This window comes from Phaethon aethereus (assembly GCF_964289735.1).
Source record: "Phaethon aethereus genome assembly, chromosome: 3".
Taxonomy (NCBI): domain Eukaryota; kingdom Metazoa; phylum Chordata; class Aves; order Phaethontiformes; family Phaethontidae; genus Phaethon; species Phaethon aethereus.
Window position 1 is genome coordinate 87,728,374 of NC_138576.1, and position 19,720 is coordinate 87,748,093.

The window sequence follows — 19,720 nt, forward strand, 5'->3', positions numbered from 1 at the left end:
CCCATGGATTATATTTTCCTGGGAAAGGTAAATGAATCTTTTCATTCGCTCTTTAACTCAGGAGGAGATGTTAGAAAAATACCCTTCTACTCATCTCCTCCTCCTATTTTTGTTGGTTCAAGCTGTGACTACTTTCTAGAATTATTGAGCTATGCATCAGAAACAGTCAGTAACAACTAGTATGAACATGTTTTCCTTGAATACTTTTTATTCTATCTGTGTGTATTCTTTAATTGAACTTACATTTCTCATAGCTTTCCCCTCTCTTTCAATAAAAATGATAAAGTGCCCCTCATTCACATTTAGACACCACTCGGCATATTCATCACAGATTTTATTCATCACCAAGCATATCCAAGTATTATACACTTTAAAGTCCTATAAAGCATCACACTGATATTCCATAATGACCATAGGACGCCACTATATCACTACCTCTGTCTTAATGAAATATTCATGTTATGATTAGCTTATGATGTTTTCAGTACTAATACTGACCAACCCACCCGCCCACACCACAGAAACTCCCAAAACAGACCCTGTACTATTACAGTGCTTTATCTGTAAACTCTGAATGCTAAAAGAGAAGTGAACACTTCTGCTTGAAAGTGAAGAGCAAAACTTTAGCATTTATTTGCTGTCTCTGCTTAGTAAAAATAAAAATGATATTTTAGAAATCCTTCTAATCCCTATGATTCATATGTCAGACTCCCTACATTCATCATTTCACGCAAGTTTTTCATCCATTTTCAGGCCTAATGGTGAACCATGTTCCAGGCAAATTGCCTTCTTTTTATTCCCAATGCTCTAATCAGTGTTAGTAAAGAATACACACGACAACCTTCATGCAATTATTGTTAACTGGCAAAACATCTATATAAACTATCTTCTTCACTCCTCCAAAACATTTTAAAACCATGGAGACAACAACAGCAAACCCTCCTTTTGTTCATCAAAATGCACGATCACATTGATAGAGCAAACTCTCCTGCATATTTTTTTCCTCAGAGCCTTTAAAGCTTCAAATCAAAGACACAATATATTATCTGATGAATAATGTTATTTTGACTACACTGCAGGCATACAGGGGGTCCTGCAGTCTAGTCAGCCATCAACCGCTGATTTGAAGATGTGCCTTCTCAAAACTGAGTGCCCATAACCGTGGTCATCAGCATTAATCATAGAAAGTGACTTAGATCCATAGACAGGTATAACTAAAATTTTGGCATTAAAGAGGCAAATTTATGAAGAACCACATAGGAAACTACTTTAGTGTCATCTTCAAGCCCAGCTTTAGAAGCCCAGATGTGTAACTACGCTTAAAGCTACTGGGAAAACTGACTCAATCCCTCCTTCAAGAAACTTCCAGTTCATCTGACATATATTCAGTTCAGTTCAGAGATAGTTCAGGATCTGCTAGAGGATTCACTTTTAGAACAATACAATTTTAAAAAAACAACTTCTGGTGTGATTTTCACACTCAAGATTATAATGTGAATGGGCATAAGCAGACTATATTGCTCTTAATAAAAATAGATTATTCCATTCTCAAAGACAGGAAGCTATTACTCAAACAATTATGGATCACACCATATGATTGCTTATATACTTAAGTAGTCAAGACTAAAGCAATACCAAAATTTCCAGCAGAATTTCATAGAATCACAGAATCACTCAGGTTGGAAAGGACCTTCAAGATCATCAAGTCCAACCATTAATCCAACGCCACCATGTCCCCCAAACCATGTCCTGAAGCACCACATCCACACGTTTTTTGAACACTTCCAGAGATGGTAACTCCACCACCTCCCTGGGCAGCCTGTTCCAATGCTTGACCACCCTCTCAGTGAAGAAATTCTTCCTAATATCCAATCTAAACCTCCTCTGGCGTAACTTGAGGCCATTTCCTCTCATCCTATCGCTGGTTACTTGAGAGAAGAGACCAACACCCTCGTCACCACAACCTCCTTTCAGGTAGTGGTAGAGAGTGATAAGGTCTCCCCTCAGCCTCCTCTTCTCCAGACTAAACAACCCCAGTTCCCTCAGCCGCTCCTCATAAGACTTGTGCTCCAGACCCCTCACCAGCTTCGTTGCCCTTCTCTGGACACGCTCCAGCACCTCAGCATCCTTCTTGTAGTGAGGGGCCCAAAACTGAACACAGGATTCAAGGTGCGGCCTCACCAGTGCCGAGTACAGGGGTACGAACTCTTCCCTACTCCTGCTGGCCACACTATTTCTGATACAGGCCAGGATGCTGTTGCCCTTCTTGGCCACCTGGGCACACTGCCGGCTCATATTCAGCCGGCTGTCAACCAGCACCCCCAGGTTCTTTTCTGCCGGGCAGCTCTCCAGCCACTCCTCCCCAAGCCTTTAGCGTTGCATGGGGGTTGTTGTGGCCAAAGTGCAGGACCTGGCACTTGGCCTTATTAAACCTCATACAGTTGACCTCTGCCCATCGATCCAGCCTGTCCAGATCCCTCTGCAGAGCCCTCGTACCCTCCAGCAGATCAACACTTGGTGTCACCTGCAAACTTACTGAGGGAGCACTCGATCCCCTCATCCAGATCATCGATAAAGATATTGAATAAGACCGGACCCAGAACCAAGCCCTGGGGAACACCGCTTGTGACCGGCCGCCAGCCGGATTTAACGCTGTTCACCACAACTCTCTGAGCTCAGCCATCCAGCCAGTTCTTTACCCAGTGAAGAGTAAACCCATCCAAGCCACAAGCCACCAGTTTCTCCAGGAGAATGCTGTGGGAGGCGCTGTCAAAGGCTTTACTAAAGTCCAGGTAGACAACATGCACAGCCTTTCCCTCATCCACTAGGCGGGTCACCCGGTAATAGAAGGAGATCAGGTTGGTCAAGCAGGACCTGCCTTTCATGAACCCATGCTGGCTGGGCCTGATCCCTTGGTTGTCCTGCACATGCCCCGTGAGCACTCTCAAGACGAACTGCTCCATGATCTTCCCCGGTACGGAAGTCAGGCTGACAGGCCTGTAGTTCCCAGGATCCTCCTTCCAGCCTTTCTTGTAGATGGGTGTCACATTGGCAAGCCTCCAGTCTTCTGGGACCTCCCCTGTTAACCAGGATTCTGATAAATTATGGAGAGTGGCTTGGCAAGCTCCTCCGCCAGCTCTCTCAGTACTCTTGGGTGGATCCCATCAGGTGCCATAGACTTGTGGGTGTCCAGGTGATTTAACATGTCCTTAACTGCTTCCTCCTGGGTTATGGGTGGGTTATTGTGCTCTCCATCCCCGTCTTCCAGTTCAGGGGGCTGAATACCCTGTGGATCCCTGGTCTGGCTATTAAAGACTGAGGCAAAGAAGGCATTAAGTACCTCAACCTTGTCTCGTCCTTGGAGACAATGTTCCCCGCCATATCCAGTAAGGGATGGAGATTCTCCTTGCCTCTCTTTTTGTTGTTAATATATTTGTAGAAACATTTTTTATTATCCTTTACAACTGTGGCCAGACTGAGTTCTAGCTGGGCTTTTGCCTTTCTAATTTTGTCCCTGCTTGACCTACGAGATCCTTGTACTCTTCGTGAGTTGCCTGTCCCTTCTTCCAGAGGTGGTAAACTCTCCTCTTTTCCCTGAGTCCCAGCAAAATCTCCCTGTTCAGCCAGGCCGGTCGCCTTCCCCGCCAGCTCTTCTTACGGCACATGGGGACCACCTGCTCCTGCGCCTTTAAGATTTCCTTCTTGAATACTGTCCAACCTTCCTGGACACCTTTGTCCTTCAAGACTGTCTCCCAAGGGACTCTCTCAACCAGTGACCTGAACAGACCAAAGTCTGCCCTCCGGAAGTCTATGGTAGCAGTTTTGCTGACCCCTCTCCTTACTTCACTCACAATTGAGAATTCTATCATGTCGTGGTCGCTAAGCCCAAGACGGCCTCCAACCACCACATCTCTCACCAGTCCTTCTCTGTTTGTAAACAGCAGGTCCAGTAAGGCACCTCCCCTGGTGGACTCACTCACCAGCTGTGTCAGGAAGTTATCCTCCACACACTCCAGGAACCTCCCAGATTGTTCCCTCTCTGTCGTGTTACACTTCCAGCAGATGTCCAGTAGATTGAAGTCCTCCACAAGAACAAGGGCCAGCGAATGCGAGACTTCTGCCAGTCGCTTATAGAATGTCTCATCTGTCTCTTCGTCCTGGTTGGGTGGTCTGTAACAGACTCCCAGCAAGATACCTGCCTCATTGGCCTTCCCCCTCATCCTTACCCATAAGCACTTGACTTAGTCTTCACAATCATTGATCTCTATGCAATCAAAACACTCCCTAACATATAGAGCCACCCCACCACCTCTCCTTCCTTGCCTATCCCTTCGGAAGAACTTATAGCCATCCATTGCAGCACTCCGGTCATGAGAAGCATCCCACCATGTTTCTGTGATGGCAACTACATCATAGCTGTCCCGCTGCACAATGGCTTCCAGCTCCTCCTGTTTGGTGCCCATGCTGCATGCGTTGGTGTAGATGCACTTGAGCTGGGCTATCGATTTCAACTCTGGCATGCCATCCCTAGGCTCAACTCTAGTCCATTAACAGGGACCAGTGTAGGATCTAAAATGTAATCTAGCAAATCTGATTTCAGCCATTAGTGTACTAGGCTACATAGGTATATTAGTCTGTTTTCTGCAAAGATATCCATGCAAATTTACCTGTTTGTTGCATCCAGTCTGAGCCTACTTGTAAGTAAGATTGTGGGCGACTCGGCTTGAAGTGAACTATTACTACAAAGACCATCTGCTACAGCACATTGTATGTTCTCTCTGTTCAAAGACCTAATTGTACTTACCCTCACAAGCACTAGCTGGATGAGGTAATTCAGCAAGGCTCTGTGTTGTGGTTTAAACCCAACCAGCAACTAATCACCATGCAGCTGCTCGCTCACTCCCACCCCAGTGGAGAGAATTGGAAGGGTGAAAGTGAGAAAACTTGTGGGCTGAGATAAAGACAGTTAAATAATAAGTAAAGCAAATGCTGAACACACAAGCAAAGCAAAACAAGGAATTCATTCACTACTTGCCATCTGCAATCAGGTGCTTAGCCATCTCCATGAAAGCAGGGCTCCATCACGCGTAATGGTTACTTGGGAAAATCTCCAAACATTCCCCTCTTCCTTCTTCTTCCCCCAGCTTTATATGCTGAGCATGACATCATATGGTATGGGATATCCCTTTGGTCAGTTGGGGTCAGCTGTCCCAGCTGTGTCCCCTCCCAACTTCTTGTGCACCCCCAGCCCACCTGCTGGTGGGGTGGGGTGAGAAGCAGAAAAGGCCTTGACTTTGTGTGAGCACTGCTCAGCAAGTACTAAAACATCCCTGTATTATCAACATTGTTTTCAGCACAAATCCAAAACATAGCCCCATACTAGCTACTATGAAGAAAATTCACGCAACCCCAGCCAAAACCTGCACACTCTGTAAAGGCTAGGGTCTTTTACAAAAAACGTTTTTTGCTGAAATTGTAATAGGCATACAGTATACTGCAACAATGGCCCCCGAAGGCAGTGAGCTACTGTCAGGATGAGTCAGTATAGAATTACACTGAAAAAGCCAGGTGTAGTAGTTATTTGACTAAAAAAAAAAAAAAAAAAAAAAAAGAGCGAGCTGGGCATGGAGACTGTAAATATCTGTTCCGCAACAGTGAATGATGCAGATCTTGGTGTAAAATAAGCTTTGAGTGCAATAAAGCCATTGGCTCATCAGACAACAGCTCTTGCTTGTCACAACATGCTAAAATACACCATAGATTTTCACTGATGAACACAACAGGTTGTAGGTCTGCAGGCATCACAAGTAAAAGTGAGACCAGTCAGCTCCCAATGCTGTACTCCCACTGATTCTCCTATGCTGAATCCCATTTGGAATTAGACAAGGATGTATTTTTCCCTCTCCAATAATTGTTTTTTTCTATGTATAATAAGACCCATCATTTCCGTTGAAGACTTTGTAATATACTAAACCGTTCATCATAGTTATTTGCATAAAAAGAGGTATAATTTTACATAAAGTTCTTTATCTAAAGATCTTTATCATTAGCATCATTAGTGCTAAACAGCTGGGAATAATCTCTCAGCACTAAGCAATGAAGTATAGAACCAGGATAGGTATTAATGGCTTTGTTTTTACCCCCTTGTTTTATGAGATTTTTATGTTGGTATATATGATACATTGGAGCTCAGTCAAGGATTGTGGGGCTTTTTTTCACAATCCATTCCATGTCTTGTTTGTAGGTGACTGAAATGCTATCATACAAATTAGGCTGCAATTCACCATCTCTAGTGAATTTACACCATAGATAAAGTTGCTGCAAAAAGTCAATCTGATACACTCCTAACTGTGGATACAAATATGAACAGAAATTAGCACACATCTATGTGTTTGTATTCTTTTTCATCAAGTAGCTTCCAAACTCCTTTTAAACATTTTTATCAGGTAAAGACAACTTAATGATTTACTTTTGAAAGATTTCAATTAAAAAAATTGAACAAAACCAGTGTGTTTGAATTCAAGCAGCTTGCTCACAAAAATGAATGCACGAATACCAACATCAACCAACTTATTTGCTCTCTATGAATATATGAAATGTAAAGCAATATAATTCATCATTTTTTCAAAATTTCACAAGGTGAAATAATCTTTAACTTAGCATTATTTTTCTTTGTGTTTTTCTGAAACACAACAGTGTGTACAGCCTATAAAGAATTATCTGTATTTGAAATGTTTCTCTGCCTAGATATTTTACTTGTAAAATATTTAAGGGATGGCTCAGTAAATGAGATAATATAATCACACCATCCTATTTATTATAATCACAGCATTCTATTAAAAGGTTAAATTCAGAGACCATTCTCCAGGCTGATTTTGCTAATGTAGTCATCCTTAAATACATATGGTCAGTAATTCTTCATTAAAAAGTCACTGCTCTTTCAAACAGTTTTTCATTTGCTGTTTTTAGAAACAATACTATGAAATAAAAGTAAACAAAAATAAAAATACCTCTCATGCTTTTGTAACAACCTAATTAAAATGCTAGCCCATAAGGCCCTATTACTACAGACCATTTATTGACATACTTAATTTTTACAAGTTGTTTAAAGGACTTTTACAGGTCCTTTCTAAGTGCTTGCAGGAACATGACTTAACTGTGGTAGACCTACCCATTTTGCTCTCCATAAACAAACATTTGCAAAGTTCAAGTTTTTATGGGACATAATCCTACACAGATGGCTGGGTGCAATACATGGTTTTATGCATAGACACACACATATATATATATGAGCATATAGACATATATATGTATTTTTTAACTGAAGAGCATCTGGTATTGATTTGATAATTTTCATATGGATGCTTTTGTGGGTAACACCAGCACCATAAGCTGTTATTATATACATTTTCATGATTATCACCACAATCCTTAGAAAACAATACTCTCATGTTTCCTAGCAAGCAATAGTTTTGAGTTCAAGCTGAGATTCGTTTGCTACATACACACAAACTCCTAGCACATTAAAGGAAACCTGCTATTCTCAACACAAAGTTTGAAGAGTTCAGATTCCATCCCAGATAGAGAACTGACAGGAAAGTAGATTAATTGAACTAAAATTACAGTTGTGCTGGTGAGGTTTTCAGCCATGTGTAGCAAAAATTTCTGCCCTGATATTTGAGAGAGAAAATCTGCAAAGGGAAAAAAATGAACTCCCCTGTGCATTTCCTTTCCCCCTGCAGTTCATAAAATTAATGCCTCAGTACAAAAGTTGTTGTATCAACCACTGCTGTATACTGCTGTACACATATTCTAACACAACCTGAAAAAGTATGATGTCTATTCCAGTAAAAAAAAAAACCAAACATTTTGGTAAATAATATCTCCTGCTATACAAATAACCGTAGATTGTCTAATCTGAACTCCATAGCACACAAGGTAAAGCAGAGAATAAAAATTAATATCGATCATTTAATAGGATGCCATGCTGTACTAACTTATGGGAAATAAAGGTCTACTCTTCAGAGGCTAATTTTTGTACAAGTAGTTTTTAAAAACGTGAAGACATTTGGTTTACTCTTAAGACTCTTTCCTTCTTTGTGCCAGAATTATTCACTAGCAAAAACATTCCAAAATTTGAAAATTAAAGCATAGAATTTTTCTTGCTGTTCTTGACAGTACAAACTTCTATAAATACTTTCTATGTAAGGATTACCTTTTCCATTACAAAAAATTGCAACTGTTACCCAAGTATGGAAAAAGTAGGTTTAAAAATGGCGTCTATTTCAAAGGACTTCCATACTCATTGGTAGCACAAAAAGATTCATATCCACATAGATAAATGCATAAATTGATGTGAAAATATGTAAATAAATTAATAAATATATTATAGTAGTTAACAAATGAACAGATTTTTGTGCATATGGCAATACTGACTTGGATTGCTATAAAACTATAAAGTTGACAGCTGTATTGCAAATCACCAGAGACATCTCAGTCTTAGCTTCTTGGACACAAGCAGTCAGCTACAAAAGCCCATCACAAATGTTGTAATAAATGTTGACAGCCTCAATTCAGTACCAGTTGCAGATTTCAGTCATGATTTTCCTTTTGTGCTGTGGCTATGGCAGTTGTTATTAACTTTGTGTACTGGCCTATACACTAAACTCATACTTGCCATGAAAATGGGCTAAAAACCAGATCTGAAATGCAGAAACTCTGCAATAATAAAAATATTGCCATCTTCAGATAATAGACTTTTTGTAGTAAATTAAGTATTTCCTTTACTTAATTTACAGGACAATAACATTTCTGTGTAAGTCCACTCCAATGTGAGAGAAACATTAAAAATTTCTATCATTAAAGTACTCAAAGGATAGTTAATGTCTCCTCCAGATCAGATGACTGTGAATGCCCCATAGCACTCAGTTAAAAGTGTTTTCCATTTGAGCATCCCCTTACAAAAGGGAGACTGGAAACTTTAAATAGTATGAAATTCACTTTGACTCTTACCAGAAAAGACACTGGGGATCTTGGAAAGAAAACTTTTGACTGTACGAATAGGAATCCCATTTTTCTCATCTTGCATGCGGGCTATGACGTCTTCCATCTGAACACAGAGGAAAAAAATAAAAGAAAGAATAAAGAAATCTGGAATTATTTCCTAAATTCTCCAAGAAATCTTAGATCAATCAATCAGAAACCTGTCAAGGTCCACTCTTGCTATTTCTTTTTTAACTAATAATTCTATATTTTTACTGAACAGGCTAAAAAACTGCAAGTAATTTATTCGTGGACAACAGTAACAAAATGTATGTGCTCAAAGCCCCTTGAGAAAGAAATACCAATGTAGAACAAAGAAATTTGGTTAAAGTAGTTAAAAGAAGTAATTAAAACCCATTTCTGGATACAGAACTTCATGTTTTGATTGTATTACTGGTACTGTACCTATAAAAGCAAAATAGACTCATACATCCTTCTAGGGGACTGATACAGTTCTCAAAAAGGTTGTTCAAAACAGAAATAAAGCTTTTAACTTCAAAGCAAAAATTCCTTCTTTTCTTTTGAGAGAGGAAAAAAAATACAACATGATGCAATTTTGCATCCCAGGAGACAACAGAGCTAGAAATGTGAGAATTTTTGCAGGCAATGGAGTGGGATAAAAATGTTTTAAATCACTTTGCTGTATTTTTTAAAATATTTTTACATTAGCTCATTTTTTCCAACTCAATTTTTTAGGCAAATTTGGCCCGTACATTTTATAAATTATGCCCAACCCAAGGGTTCACTTTCATGTGAACTATCAATAGCAAGCCCTTTTAGTGGAAAACACAAAGAATATTTAGAGTCATTGGCTGACAATACCAGTTTTTATTCTTGCACATTCCATAATTGAAGTTTACACATTAGATAACTTCCATCTTTCTTTCTCTGAATATCTAACATCTCAAAATATTCAACGATATTGTGATAAAATGAGTTACAACAATCCTTCCTTTTTCCTTAAATCACCATCATACTCCATATGAAAAACTCTGTGTGACAGAGCATTTTATATTATTCTATTAGTCAAGTCTTAAAAAAAATTTCTCTCTCACCCCTGCCCCACTAATAGGTTCCCAGAGAATTCATTAAAAGTTTGTGGCCGAGTTGCGCTGAGAAAAGACTAACAGAAAAAATTCTGTTATATACCTTTTTTCCACAAAAGTCAAATGACCCAAATCAGCAAACAACAAATAATCATTAGTTGCTGCTGTGCATTAATTGGCCCAATGGGGGAGTTTTATAGAGCCAGGAGAGGGAAAGGGAGCTAGGGTCACCAGTGGTATACACAAGGAAAAAGAACAAAAATCCATACCAAAAATGAAAAAAAAATTAATTATTTGATAAAAAAATTGACTGCTCATGAAAAAACTGTTTATACAGAGAGAGTCTGGAGGTTCACACGCTCCATGTCCTCACGGATCATACATTAACAACCCAAGGAACACAAATCTGGTGGCATAGTCCAAAACAGAAAGTACATACAAGAAGTAGATATTGTTAGCAAGATGTGGAAGGATAAGTCTGTTGCTCAGAATTAAGGAATGTACAAATGCAACAGAAGAATGAATCTTCATTGTAATGACTTTTATCTGACATGGAATTTAATTATTTCAGTAGAAAAGGCTATTAATAATGTTCTGAAGAAATTGTCAATCTGACAAACTGTTGGCTCTGAAATGGAATCTGTCCCTACATTTATTATCCATATAATAAGTGAAGGCTTGTTTCAACTCCTTCTAAATTCAGTTGGTAAGATGTCTTATTGAGCCCTTAAATGAATAAGAAGTCACTCAATTCAAGTTAATATCTTTGCTTTAAACAATAAAGTAAACTATAACCATAGGTGCATGGTCTTCTATGGAAATAAACAGAAATAAATTTGATTATAAATTCCATACATGCAGCATAAGCTTATAAGAATATTGCTAGAACTGCGGAGTGAGTAATAACGTATGTTACACTGGGACAAAGTTTAGAAGACAACTCACACATAGGCAACATGATAAAGGTATATTTGCATTACAGTAAGGATTACTACAAATGTAGGGGACAATCCTGCAGCGTACTGTTACAGGTAGTGATAGGCAGTTAACCTCTTTCTCAGAAATGCAAAGAGTGCAAATGTTTAATGCCTAGCATTCCTAGTGCTGTCAGTAATCAGTCTTTTGAGGGTGTATGGAATAAATTATTAACTGACATTCACATATGCTTTCCTAAACTTGCTTCATGGACAAGATTTAATCTAAAATGTATGAAACATATACTCTGACAGGGACTGTAGCTCTGGGAGAGCTCTCTGGGTTTTGTAGGCAAAGGGAGCTCCAGGATGTCTGCGCTGCAAAATTACACTTCCCCCTGCATGTCTAGCTCAGATTATTGTTCCATGTCAGGAGCGAAAACCCTCTGTGCAAAAGGCAGCTCACGCTCCAGACAGCATCATTGTGAACTGCCTGGTTAATTCAGCATACAAAGATTACTGCGTTAAGTGAGTGGGAATGTTCTGAAATGAGAGACAACACAACAGCAGACTCCTAATTAGTTACAGTTGACCCGGGATTCTGTATGTTATCTGCTAGACTACAAAATTCTTATTTGTCTTGTCGCTTTTTGCACAGAAATCTAAAAGGTCACTTGTGTTTTGTGGTCATCTTAAATCTTAAACATAAGAACTCATGAAAATGAAGGGCAAATTTAAAAAGAAAAAAGCTTACGTTAAAGATGCAAAACCATCTAATCGAACATATGCAGGTGCACCGTTTAACTTTCAGTATACATAGTCCCTATTTCTGGTTTAGTTGCTTTAAAATCAGCAAATGTATAATCTCTTCCACTGAAAAACATCTCAATTATATTTGGGAAGCAGCACCCAAGGCATTTCTCTGTCATTCACCAACAATTACTTAAAACAATGGAAAGGGCAGAATAGTTTAATTAGATTGATGAAAGAAAATCCTCGTCTAATTTTGCTCAAGAGTCTAATCTCGGAAACACAAGATGCTGCCTGACATAATAATTTTCCTTCCTGATGTATCATTGTTTGCTTCCGAGTCACCTGACCCAACACTCAAAAGTGAAATATAAGCTCCTTTGCTTCACCTCAGAATTAGGCTTTCACAGTTATTTTCTCATGTCCTTACCTGACTATACCTGACCGGCTCTGATCATGCAATGGGATCTTTTTTTAGCCCTAAGCCTTCTCTCAAAGAACTCAAAGAAAACAAATCTTCAAACAACAACTGCCTACTGATCACTCCAACTGAAGCTCAATGTGCTTGAGAAAAGGAAGTCGTATAAGCACATCTAAATAAATGTAAATTTCAAAAAATGTGCCATTTGTTCACCAGTGAGGCAATTCTAACCCTGACAAAAACTATTAACATTCTGATGCATGGGAAACTCAGACCAAACTCACAATATTAATAGTTAAAACTTAACTTGTCTCCTTTTGAAGACAATTTGCAGTCTTTGTCTTGACATGTGAGGACTCTGTGAATCACAATCTACTTCAAAGACTAACTCTATGACAACAGTGACAATGCATCTTATATGGAGCAAAAAGAAAGACGATAGCGATATCCTGTAACAGAAAGGCTACAGGATACAGGAGCCACTGCCTAATAATGACCACTGACTCTACTCCAAATGCCCTGGGAGCTAGGCATGGAGACATGCATGACTTACCCCAGGGGCAGAACCCATAGAGAAATAACAAGCTCACAAAGTCAGTAGTATCTGGCTGTGGGGAAGAGAGATTAAAAGTTATCAAATGGGAAGTGAAGGTGATGGTTCTCAGTCATGTGTATTGCTAAAAGTCCATTGAAGGACTATGCTTATTAAAGCTTCTCTTCTTCTTCGATATGATCATAAGAGGTTTCTGCCACATGGGGTAGAATTCACCTCTTCTATCTTTAATCATCAGTCACTACCCAAAGCTGTCTATCTTTCTCCATTATTGACAGTGGAAAGCTTGACAACAAACCAGGACTAGTATCTTTTAGCTACTTACAGCTTTGTGAAATGAATACAACTCCTAGCAGCCGAATTTTTATGGTTCCTTAGATTTGAGTGCCATGTAGTTTGGGAAGGCCCTGATCTTTAAATTTCTAAAACTAAATATGAATTTCATTGCTAATCACCCACACATCCTGCCAAAATTATCCCCTTGCCTCATAATTCAGCATCACTGCTTCTTCGGTAATGTTTGGGGTTTTTTTAAAAAATTCAAAGACAACAGAAGTTGGAAGCTTAAAAAATTGTCAGTGCAGGACAAGAATTTTTTCTTCCCTTAAAAGCAAGCCTAAATCAACTCCACATAAAGATGGTCACTGGATATAACGATTCCAAGATGGAAAAATAAAACAATGGTCTGGAACTAACTGAAGTTCACGTGGTAAAAGCTTGAAGCCTTGATCTACTTACACATTTACAGATACCTCAATTCTGTTTCTGTTAGTAAAACAAATTTCAGTGCCAGGGAATTAAAAGTATACCCAGGAATACTAGAATGAAGCTAAGCATAATTTTATACTCAGTTATTGTACCTCAGAACAGGCAATTGCTTTTATGCTGAGTGTGCTGGGGTCCACCCACACTACAGCTTTGTTAATTTTGCTAAAATCTTTCTTCTTCATTTTACCCAAATGCAGAGGTGGAATAACCCAGTGGAACTAACTACAAATCCCATTCAAACTTCTTAACAAAGTATAAGTTACAATATATAATAATTTCTTACACTACACAACAAGTTTCTCCAGACATTTTTTCCCCTTCCGACCTAAACACAATACAGACTCCACGGTCATTAGTGCAGCTGGCCAGCACGTTGCAGGAGGCTTTCCTTAGCCAGCCCCCCATGCAGAGCCATACATGAAGCAACACGGGCTGAACAAAACCAGCAGGGTAGGAGAAAGCAGCAAGGTTCCTTAGAAGGTAAGGGCCATTTTTTTCTGTTTTCTAACACATGCTAACTATACAGAATAGATAGATATATCCTCACCTTGTTGATATTGCACTGACAATGAATTACCTATAACTGTTCTTGCTTTCAACAGCTCTCCTTTCTTGAAGCTCCATTGTACTACATATACTCTGTCTCACACACAGCCAATTATACTACAAATTTTCTGTTGGGACCTCCATCAGCTAAAAAGCCTGCAGTTGCAGGTTGCAGAAAACGTGTAAGAAAGTATTTTGCTGTGGTTCACTGAGGCAAAAAAATCTGTATATTTACATGAATGGCTAAACTACTCCATCAGAGTTACACTTTAGGAGCCTCAGACTCTCTGGCTTCCCATGTGAGGTGCTCTTTGGACTACGCGTGCCAACAATCACTGCAATATACTTCTTTAATTGAATCATCACAGTGCCACCTGAGAGCTGCCCGAGTCAGTGAACCAGGGGGCTTTGTTTAGCTAGCCAAGCTGCATCACAGAGAAGAAGAAAAGAGCACAAAATACAGGAACTACAAATCCTGGGAGGCTGCACTGACAAGTACAGATACAGGCAAACTGATTGCCAGATAAAATATTTCAGTGTTGCTCATCAAACTAAAGCAAATCATGTCAGGTCAGGAGTGCTGACAACTCTTTTTCTAAATCAAGTGTGTAGAAATAAGATGGGTTGACATCTCTGTATCAAAGATTTTAGCATTTTCTATTTAATGCAGAATTGGGTTAGTTCAACTCTTAATTCCTACTTAGGATGAAAACAAAGGTTAAAATGTTCACAAGTCCAGAAAAGTACATTTAGATTTTTGGCTAAAGTACAACACTGAAAGATGGCTTAAAACATGCAAGATTAACCAAACCATTAATGACAGTCATGCATGAACAATCTGAGCTTGCTGAAAAAAAATCAGTCAGTTCGGAATTCCACTAAGTCAGCAATATTGCTTCTCCAGTCTAGCAATACAGGGAACAGCCCTAAGGACTCTTGATGAACATTAGAGAACAACTTACTCAATGAAAAGAATACAAGAATGACTGATCTCATCCTTTTCAGAACCTCTATTTGCTGAAGTAATTATTTGACACCATGAAATCAAATGACAAATCAACACGAAAGTTTCCAATCGTATTAAATGGATGCAGATAATATTAAGCATGTTCTTGTGTTACTTATGCATCTAAAATGCTTAATGAACAAAACCAGCATTTCATTTTAAAAGTGCTTGTAGTTTATTACAAATCATACAAGTAGTTTCTTTGCTTTTTTCTTTGTCCATTTTGAGCAGCTACACCAAATTCTGGATATCAATACCCAGAGAGGCAGAGTCCTAGGTACAATGAATGAACATGCACTTACACAGACACACCTAGGCTGCTATAAAAGTAGCAGTATCCACCTTTTCAATAGTGCTGAACTATCTAATAATAAAGTTGATGAAAATATATCACTTCCTAGACATGTTCTTTCAAAGGGGAAAAAAGCACAGTCTTCATGTTAAGTTTACTGAAATCACATGGAATATGTAAAACCACTTAAGTTTTTGGCAGCTCAGATTGATAACTACTGCATAGCAAAGAATTTTCTACAAAGTTACTTTACAATATTTTGCTTGGAAGAGAGAGTATCTGAGGAGGAAATACAGTTTCAGAATTAAAAACGCTGGGGAAAAAAAAGAGGTCTGTTTGAACAGAATTTAATCAACCTCTTTTTAATACTTTTTGGAAAAAAGATAACTTAAAAGCATACTTTGAACTCCTGTGATTAATTTGTAATCATGTGGCCTGTTTGGAAGCTACAGTTGTCAGTGATCCCTAGATAAAGAATGGATTAAGGTTAATCCCCATCACACATAACTGTACAATATTGAATGGAAAATCTTGAAGCTACCGTATAGTTCATTCTGTAGGTAGTTTCTTTTCTCCCAGGGACTGCTAATGTTGAGCTAGTGGTTTGATGCACCAACATATCACGCAATATGACTTTTTTTCTCTGCCGCAAACACTGAGTAAACTGGACATCTCCCAGTAAACTTCCATTTCTGCCACCACTCTAGTTTCATGTGATTTACTTCTTACTGTGCCTTCTTTGGATAATTTCAACTGAAAACATTTAATTAATACTGCATTTCACCACACAAAAAAAGTGCTTCTTTATTCTAATTCACAAAAATAGTGCATGTTTGCTTCTGTCAGTACATTTTTTGAAGAATTCAGCATGTCAGAACTATGTCAACAAGCCTATAACACAGCATGGGCTATTACTTCCATTTTTTTCAATTAAATTAATTTTTGTCTCACCTAGGAGTCCTATATCTAAATATATAGGACATACATCCAGTTCACTGCATGTATATTAATGCTGTATGGCTCGACAATGAACAGCAGACTGAAGTAGTTTCTAAAAGCTACTCAACTGGTATTACAGAAAAACCATATAACTTTGGGGGAATATATCATACTGATATATTTTGGAAGCAAGAAAAGGTTACAGAAAATGTTATGCTAACTATACAAAAAATTGGGTAGGTGGTAATTCCAGCTGACCTCTAAAACCTGACCTCTGAGATCCCAAATGGACTTTTCAAAACAATATTACAAAAATGTTCAAAAGGTTTGGATCTTTTTCCAAGGAGGAACAAAAGCAAAATGTCAAAGTTCAACAGAAAAAAAAAAAAAAAACAGAACAGATTCTGGTACCCTGGTCAGTATACAGGCTAAGATTTTAAAGAAGAAAACACAAGTACACATTTTTGTGGGAGATGCAAAGCAGGAACTAAGTTAGCTTATCCACAGCTAACTCGGATACAAAAGTGAATGTAGCTAATGGCACATTTTGCCTCCACAAAAAACACTCACAAAAATATTAGCTGTCGGATATATTCACCTACCAAAAAAAAAAAAAGTTACATTCCTCAGGACAATACTTACATTTACTTCAAAATATTGTAATTTAATTCTCAAGTCCACAAAAACAGATGTTTTCTAAATTGGTACAGCTTTCTTATGTCATCTGTTACTAATGGTTTTAAATCTAAATTTGTCTAGTTGGAATCTCTTTTCCTCGCTTGTCAGACAATCCCAAACATTACGAACCCACATCATAGCAGCAGATCATTTTAGAATAGATATTGCCGAGCAAGGAGAAGACCTTTTTAAAAAAAAAACAGTATCATTATCCTTCAAATGCTGAACAGGGAAGAAGTAATTACAAGATATATTTTAAATTACATTGACAGAAATAACATTTCAAGGTAAACAACGATATGAAAATGGATTACAAATTTAGAAAATGAGCCTGCATGTATCTCAAGGTTCTCTAACCTGCTCTGGGCAATAGCTTATGAGGAAGCTGATCAAAGCATAGGATTACTTTTCCATTCACAATGAAACTGCAAGGAGGAACACTTATACCATAGAATCATGGAATCATAGAATAGTTTGGGTTGGAAGGGACCTCTAAAGGTCATCTAGTCCAAGCCCCCTGCAATGAGCAGGGACATCTTCAACTAGACCAGGTTGCTCGGAGCCCTGTCCAACCTGACCTTGAATGTTCCCAGGGATGGGGCATCTACCACCTCCCTGGGCAACCTGTGCCAGGGTTTCATCAACATATGGGGAGGATAAAACTTTAAGTAGTTTAGTGATTTCTGCATTGCTTTCTGCCCCGTGTCAGGGCACAACTGAAGGAGGCAAGCTGGTTGTCTGCTAATACTTCAGCATCTAGGGAACTGAGATACTATGTAAAAACCAAATTTCTATCTCTCTTGGAGCTTTAAATTGCTCTGAGGCATTATACACCATTAAATACATAAGTACAACTGCTACCATCAAAACAGATTTTTACAACTTTTAAATTATGCTTTTGTAAAAAAGTTGTTCTTAATAATTGTATTACACTATGGTAAGCTTTCAGTATCAATTATATTTGGTATTTTTAAAAAAAAAGGGCTGCTGATGTAATATTGTAATGTAGCATTATATGACAGATGGATTGGTTTCACAGTAGTCTGTTCACCCTCTGTTACACAACTTATGTGAAAACAAATATTTTATTTTACCTAATCTGAATAGACAGAAATTATACAGTCATGCATATTCTGGCCGCATTGGTTCTTAAAGCATGTCTAATTCACCATTTTCATTTTAAAAACAATGTAAAAGAAAGGAAAACAAATGAATCACTGAAGCACAGATCTGCCAAGTGAACAATACAGAAAAAGAACTCATAAAGTCCACAGAAAATACAATCAAGGTACATTCTATATGAAAAAAAAAATTCAAGAAGAGTACTTAAATAAATGAAACAGAGCATTTAAACCATTTTCCATAAAAATGTATCTAGCAGCTTTGCAATAACACTAGTATGTTTTCCCTCCTCATTAAAAATCTTACCATCATCTCTTTTGAGCCAGCAGAAGTTCCAGGCCTGTTCATCTTTTCACTACTTTTGAGAACATCACACACACCAGTAATTTTCATGCTAAAGAGCAAACCTACCTAATATAGCTCTTGCTAGTAGCAATCTGGGAACTGTAGTGCAAATTATAGATTGATGTAAGACAAGCAAAGCATACAAATATTAGCCTACCCCTCAGTGACAAAATGAGGTATTTCTCCATGTCAAGCAACATTTTTTCATCTCTCAGTAGCTATTCAACTTAGTCAAGCTTCTCATCAGAACAGGACAAAATTTAAGAAAAACAGGTCATAGGTGTTCTTATTCAGCAAGAACTAATAAAAAAGAAGTTCTACATACATTTTTTTAAAAAATATTGGGGGGAACCTATGTGGAAGGTAAAAGCCCTTTTTTTTTGCAACGGGTTTTACAGTTTTGAAATGTATTTTATTTGAATGTGAAAAAAACCAAAATGTGAGTGTTTGATATGAAACAAAATTATGAAAAGAAATATTTCAGGTCAAACAACTATAAATGTCTTCAACTGAAAAAAGGTATTTCTGTCATCCATTACTGAAGAGTATAACTAAATAAAAGTTAAATTAAAACAATGAAAGGTATTTCGCAAAGAATGTAAAAATTGCCACCATTTGATTTATAATCTCTCAACATTTCCAGAATTATTCCAGAATAGGATGCTAGCTATATTAGCCTGATTCTAAGGTTAATTTTAAATCCTATTTTCCTAAGACAGAGTAAATGTTTTTATGGTATTCACAAAATCCTGCCATTCTCCTAAAAATTACTAAAAATTACTAAAATCATAGCAAAAAATATTAACTGCTTCGTGACTGTCATAGCATGTCTCCACTTCTCCTATCAAAAGCTGAACTATTTATAAAGTTCCAGAAATTAAATTTAGGAGGTTGCATGCCATCTACAAATCCACAACACTGAATCATTTCTGTATGGTCCTCCCTGACAACTAACAACATCTTGGATGTTAGATGTCTCAAATGCATTTAATATATTAAATGTGACTGAGAAGTTAATTATTCTGAAGAAGCATGTTTAGAGACATAATTGTTTACTGTATGTCTCTTTGTTCCGTCTTTATCTTATCACATCTTGTTAGGCTACATAGTGTCTCAAGAATAACATGAGGATGAACTCATACACTGAAGTCTCTTCAAATGGCTTTTATGTGTTAGACGAAGAAAGGGAGGAGGAAATAGTGAGGACAGGGGAAAGATCCATCTTCCTTTTTATCTCTTTTGAAGCTTAAAAAAGCAATCTCATTCTGTGTAGGTCAGCATTTTAGTTTATGGTCATC

At 38.0% G+C, this 19,720-nt stretch overlaps 1 protein-coding gene across 13 annotated transcripts in view; it reads right to left on the reverse strand.

Moving 5' to 3' along the window:
- RGS7 (regulator of G protein signaling 7) overlaps positions 1–19,720 on the reverse strand; it is a gene marked incomplete at both ends in the record, with an annotated part of 259,392 nt that overhangs the window by 141,737 nt on the left and 97,935 nt on the right. For all 13 annotated transcript variants that reach the window (XM_081997367.1, XM_081997372.1, XM_081997366.1 and 10 more), the window contains one exon: positions 9,013–9,109. In XM_081997367.1, coding sequence (XP_081853493.1) covers positions 9,013–9,109 — 97 coding nt within the window. The remainder of the gene's footprint in view (positions 1–9,012; positions 9,110–19,720) is intronic.